The following is a 9,395-nucleotide window of genomic DNA, read 5'->3' as shown; positions in this document are numbered from 1 at the left end:
AACATCCAAAATCATGCCATTTACTGCATCATGCATCGTGAACAGCATTTCTTATGCTCTAAACATCACTGGAGTGGAGAAACCGGTTGTTCAAAACAAATAGCAACCCCTTGTGCATTTCATCACTGTCCACATTAACAAAGCTAAGAATAATGCCCATTCTTCTATCCAGACCAGAACCAACATAAATAAGTAGAATAAGATACCAGACCACAGCATATGGCTGCCACTACCAAATCATGCATCTTGAACAGCATATCGTGATCAATAAACCAAGACTTGTTTCTAATCTGAAAAATAGACTCAAAAGGAAAAGGACGCACATAGCATTTTATATATTTTTCATAGACAAAAACATTGTTTTATTTTTACCAGCTAAAAAGAGCAGCAATTCTAATTCTTTACATTGTTGATGTACACATCCGACCGATATGCAAATAGAATAAAACAATTTCACACCCAGAAGATATCAACGTGACTCCTTTGATAAGGCTGTAAACAACAGGGACTTAAGAAAGATTGGATACCCTACTCTAATCTCAATCTAATCCATCCTGAACAGCATGCAGACTCCCAAGTTCAGAATGCCCATATCGTGAAGCTGCAAAAGCATATGATCCCACAACTGCAACAAGGACACCAAGGACCAAAGAAAAGAGCTGGAAGTTTGCAAGCAACTCACCTCGGACCTCACTATCTTTTGAGTGACAAGAAACCATGCTTTCCTTAATCTGACAACCTTCTGGCATCATCGGGCCATAGAGAGTAAAGGCAGTCTGATAGAACCAAAGACCTTGAAGAGTTATAGCAATGCCACTACACAAATCAACTGGGAAGCTTGTCGGTAGGAGGGCTCCAGTAAGCGTCGACATTATGCAAAGTCCTATCAGGAGAACAAGGAGAAGGTGGTAGTACCCTTCAAGTCCTTTATGGGTTGTTGAGTGAAAGTAGAATAGGAGATACTCTGCACAGAATGCTGTGGCAGCAATGAAACAAAGAGCTCCTTCTGGCAAGGGAACAAGACTAAACAAAGAGGAAACGTTAAAAATACAAAGAGGGCAAGAAACCAAAAAAGGCATAAATACAGTTGATAAATATAGTCATCTGGTTTGAGAAAAATTTAGCAATGATATACAATAATAGGGTTATAATAATATGTGGTGAAACTCTTCAAGGAAAAGCATTTGTTAGTACTGGAAGCACTGGATTTTAAATGACAACCATCTGTCATTGTTTCATTAAATGCAATAAGCGATATAGTGATTAAATTCAACCAATATTTTAGAAAATATAATGAAAACAGCATGAAACATATGAAGGTTCAATGAGGAAATGCTCAAGACAATAAATCTTGGCTCGAAGACTCAAACCTATCAGACCAAAGTCCCAGCGTGCAGCAGGAATCCATCAAATGCTCCATGACTCAAAGGCCTATCATTATTAAGGTTTGTTAACGTCCTTATCAGAGCCATATCATGCAGTGTGATCCAGATGGCTGGCCTTACTTGGTGGCCCTGATATTCTATGTAACAACCTAGGGAAGTGTTAACCACAATGACCACATCTACATTATAAGCCCAAAAAGACTAGCTAATTTGAAGCTTCCCTAAAATCACTTATAAATACCAACTTCACCTACTAAGGCCTCGTTTGTTTTCGCATAAGATATGAGTTGAGATTAAAGTTAAGAGTTGAATAAAGTATTGTTAGAATATATTTTTTTAATATTATTTTTATTTTGGAATTTGAAAAAGTTGAATTGTTTATTTTATTTTGTGTGGAAATATGAAAAAGTTGTAATAATTAGATGAGATGAGTTGAGAGGAATTGTGAAAACAAATGAGGCCTAAGTAGCCAATGTGGAACTTAATACCCATGACTAGTTTAATTTGACACCGATGATTAGTTTAATTTAACACCTATGACCAGTTTTATAGCTTACCCACTCTGAATTTTATTTAAAACCCAATGTGGGACTGCAATGTTACAAGTGTTTCCCAGATGTTTCTAAACAAAGAAAACCATCAGACAAATTGGAGATAATCCAAGGATTTCATGGAGACCATGACAACATCAGGAGGAGAGGCTACGTGAAATACCCATGCAAGCTCTCTAGTGAAACTGCCTTTTCAAAGTTTACAATTCCCAGTTAGTAACCTGCAATTTATGGAATTTACACAATTTATTTCGCATCTCCATCTTCCCACCATGTGTAATCACATATTTCTTTTGGATTATAATTAAGAAGAGACTAATGGCCTAAGGCTCTAAGTAGGATTGCATTTGATGGTCAGTGATTCAAAACCACTCTTATGAGAAATTTTGCTTTTGAGTGATGTGTTACCTTCAAAATTCAGACCTCCAACCTTTAATAAACATCCACAAAATTGACTGAAGCCACAGCATGACCCCTAAAGCAGTTCTCAATTACAAATCTGTAGTAAGCAAATGCTGGTTTTCCAATGAGAGTTACCATATATCTATGGTCTACCACAGTTCTCATTACGTGTTACGACCACCAATAATAGGGAAGAAAACTTGAAATAATACATCTTTTTAGTATGGAAATGAGCAGCAGCATCACTACACTGTCATTTTGAAACATCAACTCCCAATACAATTTGTTGGTGTCTACCTATATCTCTATCCTCTGTCATTTTAAGACATCAACTCCCAATACAAAGTATATGCCAAGAATTGCACAAATAAAAATAAAACAATGTTGTTGAAGTTAAGATATTATCTCAATTTTAAACTTCAAATCTGTTCTTTTCTGCTGTTTCACATCCTATCAGCAAATGCAAAATCAATTCTTTTCTGATGTCATTTTGAATGATTTAACGTCTTAAGAAATTTATCCAATTCCCCGTCTTCAATATCATCCATGATAAACTATCATTTTTTTCATTGCCTGAAAAACAGAGTAAAATGGTGGGGGAATAGACATCTTAACACAGCTATGCATCAAAATAAAATTTGAGCAAAATGAAAATTTAAGTCGAGAAAGCTAAAATCATTTTAGCCTCGGCTTTTACTGTTTTACCAACCCCATGGAGTGTCTATACACCTATATGAGTATTTCTACAACTTCTCATGCACCAGAAAGCTTAGTACAACATACTACATACATAAAAGAACATGACAATTCACAAGAAAAACCTATGGCTTACCTTGTTTTCTCAGAGAGCAGAGCAACCAAACCAAAGATGAAGAACATTAGGAGCATCCCAGAGTGCTCGAAATCATTCATGTGGGACGGGTTCAGGACCCCATTCACAAAAAACTTGAGGTGGGTCGAATACAAAAGCTCAATACACATATCAATAAAGGCACCAATTGCAATAAGATAAAGCTCAAAATACTTGAGCCTTCCGTCAAAACCCGGTACGGGGTTCCAAACCCGAACCTTGAACGTTTTCGGGTTCGCCACGTATCGAACCACAGCGCTCCATATGTGCCACACCCCAACTAACAGAAACAATGATCCTGGCAAAGCATGACCCTTGAAAGAACCCATCTTCTTTTCTTTTTTTTTTGCTTTTGCGCGTATCTTTGCAACTCTGAGATGCAATCAGCTGAGCTTCTGAACGGTCTTCTTTTGTGAATTCTGGGGCTTTTCTTTGTGTTCTTGAATGAGCCAAAAGTCTCTGATCTAGTAAGAGGAAGTTTCATTGTCCATACTTAAAATTGCCTTCATTTCTTCAATCTGTCTCAGACTTATGGGTACATACGTTGAATGCCTCCTGTCGCTGACTTTTTTTTCCCCGGCATAGCAGACTTTGTTTCTTTCTGAGAAGGCGTAGCAGATTACAGAAAATATAATGATTCTAGTAATTTGATGGGTTTCATTCTGCCGTGTTTCGCTGACTAGTAAAGACTAAACGAAGCAAAAAATTAAAAAAAAAAATATGTATAAATACCTATTGGGATATTAAGAAAAGAAAATAACATTGTCAAAACAGCATCCTCAACCAGGTTAAGAATTAAGATACCAAAAAGACATAAAAGCTAAGAATTAAAAAAAAAAAAAAAAAAATCTTCCTCCGAAAGCAAGCACAGGATAAAAGGATCTTTAGCAAACATTTATGGCGATAATAACTTCTTTTAATTAAAAAACTATGCAAAAAAAAAACCTACAAAATTGTAAGCAAGAAAAACTAATATAAAAAACTGAAAGCCTGGAAACAACCTTTAGAAGTTAAAAAATCAAAAAAACAGAACCTACCAGTCTTCTCAAAAAGTTCAGAGACAGAAAAGAACGAACTTTTCTCTCTCTTTCAAACGTGAAACTAAAATAATTGAGCACTTTTTAACAGCAAGTGAAATGGGTATGCAGTAATAATGTAAAAAAAGATGACTAATACATTATTCAGATCACGTACTTACAAACACGCATCTGTATGATCGAGTTCCAAAGCATGTGGGCGGTTTTTTTCTGTTGTATATAATTCCACTAATTCACTGCATATTAATGGTAAAATAATAGGAACAGAGATGTAAAGGTGCGTTAATGGCGGTGGTGGGATCTGAGACTGCGATATCGGGGAAGAGCAATGATTATCTTTTTCTCTCTTTCTTTTTGGCCTGAAAACAACCCAACAACGAGTTGTAGTTATTCGACTGCGAATGAAAAAAAAAAAAAGGAAATTGCCAAAAAATAAATGTGACGGCCATTCCAAGGCACATGCACAGATGACGCTCATGAAATAATACAAAAAGGGTTTGACCGATGGCGGCGGTTCATTTCCCTTGGTGGGTTGTGAATCAATTTTTGGTTAGAAATCTTGGAGAAAGTTTGCAAGTAATAAGGTGGTGGGTGTACATAAAAATTAGGTTAAGTTTATTTTAATAGATGAGATGAAATGAGATAAAATGAGATGAAATAAATTAAAGTTAAAAATTAAATAAAATATTATTAAAATATATTTTTAATATTATTTTTACTTTAAGATTTAAAAAAATTGAATTGTTTATTTTATTTTATGTGAGAATTTAAAAAAATTATAATGATTATATGAAATGAGATAAAATAAATTGAAAGAAATTGTGAAAATAAACAAAAATCCACAAGTCAGATCTAAAAATAAAAATTGGATTCCTTATTGTCATTATTTATTTTTAATAAAAAATTATTATTATTCATCATCTTATTAAAATTTAGTAAAATTTATAAAATATATACAACTTATGAATTTATTAGATGGATATTGCATGTGGGTCTTTTACGCAATAATAAAATGCTTTTGTACCTTTCTTCGCTTTTTCAAGGAAAATGATGATATATTACTATTTTTCTCCCCCCTAAATGGAATGTCTGTTTGGATTTCCTTCTCTTTTTTTTTAAATATATCACACAAAAAGCAAATCAATTGGCAACTATTAATGCAGAAATTGCTTTGATATTATCCAATAAAGTTTTATGATTTTTTGTATGATGGGACGTGTCCACCGGAGGAGTCACATTCTAGTATTCACAGCGGTGAATGCATATGCAAATGCATGCACGTATTTAACACTTTTCTACTGTATTGGATTAATCATATCTTTTATGAACAGTATTATTAGATATTTACAGATTTATTATTCACCCTTCATCTTTTATTTTATTACTTTTTTGTATATATTTATAGATCATATATTTGTAGGTCTTAGAGCATTTAGCATTGAATTGATCATCATATTCTTCAAATTTTGATTAATATATAGTTTTTTCACTTTTAGTTAATCATTCAAAACTTAAAGTCTACATTGGATTAGTCATCACACTCTCTATAATAATAAAATATTATTATTTTTTATTATTTATATTTTTTTAATTAATTTATATTTTATTTTTATAATCTTCAATAACCTCTAATAATCATATTCATTTTTCATTTTCACAATCTAATAATCTATAATATAATAATCTCATATGTATATAGATGATAAAATCTTATATGAATAAAAATCTCATATCTAGAATATAATAATCTCAAAAAATACTTTTAAACTTGCTATAGTTCTTTTCATATTTGAAAAAAAGAATAGATTTATTATAACTTATAGTTTGGATGAAAACAATTTAGCTAATTCAATGTGGAGTAAATATGGATGATATTTGTTAAATTTAAAGATGAAAATGTATTTGGCTAATTCAATGTCAATGCTCTTATATAGTAGATTTTAATTGTAAAATATATAAAAAAAAATTAATAATTTTAGAATAAAATTAATAATAAGAATAAAATAATATTTTATTATTATTATTTTAGCTCAAATATGCATAATCTAATATGAAAGTTTTTCTTGAATGAAAAATATAAACTCCAAATTATGTAATTTTACATTTACATAGAGACGCCAATGCCAATTTCAATGTCAATGCTCTTATATAGTAGATTTTAATTGTAAAATATATAAAAAAAATTAATAATTTTAGAATAAAATTAATAATAAGAATAAAATAATATTTTATTATTATTATTTTAGCTCAAATATGCATAATCTAATATGAAAGTTTTTCTTGAATGAAAAATATAAACTCCAAATTATGTAATTTTACATTTACATAGAGACGCCAATGCCAATTTCAATGTCAATGCTCTTATATAGTAGATTTTAATTGTAAAATATATAAAAAAAATTAATAATTTTAGAATAAAATTAATAATAAGAATAAAATAATATTTTATTATTATTATTTTAGCTCAAATATGCATAATCTAATATGAAAGTTTTTCTTGAATGAAAAATATAAACTCCAAATTATGTAATTTTACATTTACATAGAGACGCCAATGCCAATGCTCTAACCTTTTAATGTCACGCGGATAGCAATATTTGGCATCATTATGTCCTCTACCCAAAATCATGACATATAGCTCAATTATAGTCCAGACTTTGATAAAATTCATTAAGGTGCGTTTAGATATCGAGTTGAGATGAAATCAATTGAGATGGAAATTGAATAAAATATTGATAAAATATTATTTTTTAATATTATTATTGTTTTGAGATTTAAAAAGGTTGAATTATTTACTATATTTTGTGTGAGAATTTTAAAAAGTTATAATAATGAGATGAGACAAAATGAAACATCTAAACCAGAAAAATTTTGTCTAAATTTAACAAAATTTAAATAGAGAAAAATAAATATATAAAATAGATAATAAAATATTTATTACTTATTTAAATAAATTTACACGCATCAATGAACGTTGAATTAGTAATAGAAAATTTAAGATACTGCTTCAATTGAGATAGAATGCCATGCAACTATGCCATTGAGGACTCGCTCAGTTACACAAATTATTTCATCTTATTTAATTATTATAATTTTTCCATTCTCTCACACAAAATACAATAAACGATTCAATTTTTTCAAATCTCAAAATAAAAATTATATTAAAAAATTATATTTAACTTTCAACTTTCATCTCATCTCATATGTATAACCAAATGAGCCCTAACCATTTTTACAAAGTGTTTGACCTTGCGTACTTGAATACGTTAAGGATTCGTTTGATTATATAGATAAGATGAGATGAAAAATATATAAATAATAGTGAGATAATTTGTGAATAGTAATAGAATGGTTTGAATTAAGATGTTTTATGGAGTTTTAGAAAATGTGATAGAAAAAAATGAATAAAAATATTATAAAGTTAAAATATTATTAAAATATTTTTTTAATATTATTTTTGTTTTAAAATTTGAATTATTTTTTAAATTTTGTTTGAAATTTTAAGAAAATTGTAGTGATTAGGTATATTGGTATATTGTCTAAACAGAATATGTTTGCAATAATATTATAGATATTGTTATAAAGCACAATCATAATTAGACTACGAAAGAAAAACATTGAATAGGTAAGATGAGACAAACACTTACCACTGAGGGCGGTCGCTCAGTGGTCCATGAGTTTGGCATTGGGCACTAAGGGTGCGTTTGGTTACCAAACTCACCTCAACTCATTTCAACTCATCATTACAACTTTTTCAAATCCCAATACAAAATATAATAAACAATTCAATTTTTTTAAATTTCAAAATAATAATAATATTAAAAAATAATATTCTAACAATATTTTATCATCACAACTCAACTCAATTCAACTCACTTCAACATCCACACACACCCTAAATCTTGGGGTCGAATCCCACAACGAGAAGCGCTCAGGATTATTATTGACACATTGGCTCGTGGATCATTGATGCCCTCATGGGCCCGTGGGGCTAGGGTCAGGCTATGGCTCAAGTTCAACTTGTAGAGAGCCCTTGCGGTTCTCGCCGCCTAGGTCCCTCTTGTCTGGCTTTCCAGCGGGTTGGGTGCTACTATAGTCACGTTCTAGTAGGGAAGTCATCTTTGGTCACCCCCTCGAACCATTTTTCGCCAAGAAAAAGAAAAAAAAAAAAAAGATAAACACTTATACACTTTATATGTAAACAGTAATAAACAGTATAAAAATTTTTGTCACATCTCGTAGATTTTTCCATGCTTGTATCAAAACTATTACAAAGGGTGATAAGAAACATAAAAGAAGAAAATATGCTCTTGAATGCTATTTATTTTCTATTGATCGTATCTACCTTTTACAGAATAATCACATTATATTTATAAAAGTAAATGGTGCTACATATGGAATGTTTTGGTCACTATGAGCTATACACAGTTGTGCTTGTTATGAAATTTGATATGAGGCTTGATTTTTGCAATTCATCTCATAACTGTCAATACTCCACCTAAGTCGGAACACGAAGGTATGTAATGCCCAACTTGGATCTAAAAAAGATAAACAATTCGCAACCCAAAAGTTTTGTGAAGAGATCAGCCTGTTGTTGGGAAGTGAGTGAATAAGTGGGAGTAAGAAGACATCATGAATATGGTCTCTCACCAAGTAGCAATCAATATCTATATGTTTGGTGTGTTCATGAAAAACCGTATTACTTGCAATGTGAATGGCAGCTTGATTGTCGCAGTGAAGTAGTGCATGTTAAGGATGAGAGAATGTGAGATCACGAAAAATAGATCATAGCCATGTAATCTCACACGAGATGTTGGCTATGGCACGATATTCAACTTCAGCAGAAGAGTGAGAGAGTGGATTGCTTCTTTGTACGCCAAGAGATAGGCTATCTCCAAGTTTGACAACAACGCCATTGGTGGACCGTCGAGTCATAGAAAAACTGGCCCAATCAAAGTCACAATAGGCAGCTAACTGGAAACTGTAGGCTGAAGAGAAAAACAAGCCATAATCAAGAGTAGTCTTCAAATACCAAAGTAAACATATGGCGGTTTGCTAATGTAGCTCATGAGGAGCATGCATAAACCGACTCTAAAGATTCACTGTGTAAGTAATATCTGGACGTGAAATGGTCAAGTAAATGAGATGACCGACCAAGCGGCATTAGGAG

The 9,395-nt window shown here is 31.5% G+C and overlaps 1 protein-coding gene across 2 annotated transcripts; it reads right to left on the bottom strand.

Moving 5' to 3' along the window:
• Nucleotides 1-315: 315 nt before the first annotated feature.
• Nucleotides 316-4,402, bottom strand: LOC121234717 (transmembrane protein 45B). 2 transcript variants are annotated; one of them, XM_041130782.1, is made up of 3 exons: nt 4,387-4,402; nt 3,171-3,789; nt 316-1,023 (listed from the first exon to the last, which is right to left on the bottom strand). In XM_041130782.1, the coding sequence occupies exons 2-3, from the start codon at nt 3,515-3,517 to the stop codon at nt 540-542; spliced, it is 831 nt and encodes a 276-aa protein (XP_040986716.1). In that variant the 5' UTR covers nt 3,518-3,789; nt 4,387-4,402; the 3' UTR covers nt 316-539. The 2 variants fall into 2 exon arrangements, with proteins under 2 accessions (XP_040986716.1, XP_040986715.1); XM_041130781.1 differs by lacking the exon at nt 4,387-4,402 and having other exon boundaries at nt 3,171-3,944.
• Between the last annotated feature and the right edge of the window lie 4,993 nt (nt 4,403-9,395).

Source organism: Juglans microcarpa x Juglans regia, chromosome 6D, assembly GCF_004785595.1.
Source record: "Juglans microcarpa x Juglans regia isolate MS1-56 chromosome 6D, Jm3101_v1.0, whole genome shotgun sequence".
In the NCBI taxonomy this organism is placed as follows: Eukaryota; Viridiplantae; Streptophyta; class Magnoliopsida; order Fagales; family Juglandaceae; genus Juglans; species Juglans microcarpa x Juglans regia.
The sequence above is the reverse complement of the archived record's forward strand: the minus strand, read 5'-3'. Positions and strand labels throughout refer to the sequence as shown.

What these genes read in the sequence shown, in the direction of transcription:
- LOC121234717 (XM_041130782.1), bottom strand. Translation starts at nt 3,517, where the DNA reads ATGGGTTCTTTCAAGGGTCATGCTTTGCCAGGATCATTGTTTCTGTTA. An exon ending in CTGCTCTCTGAGAAAACAAG is followed by an intron (nt 1,024 to 3,170) that starts GTAAGCCATAGG and finishes CTCTTTGTTTAG; the next exon opens with TCTTGTTCCCTTGCCAGAAG.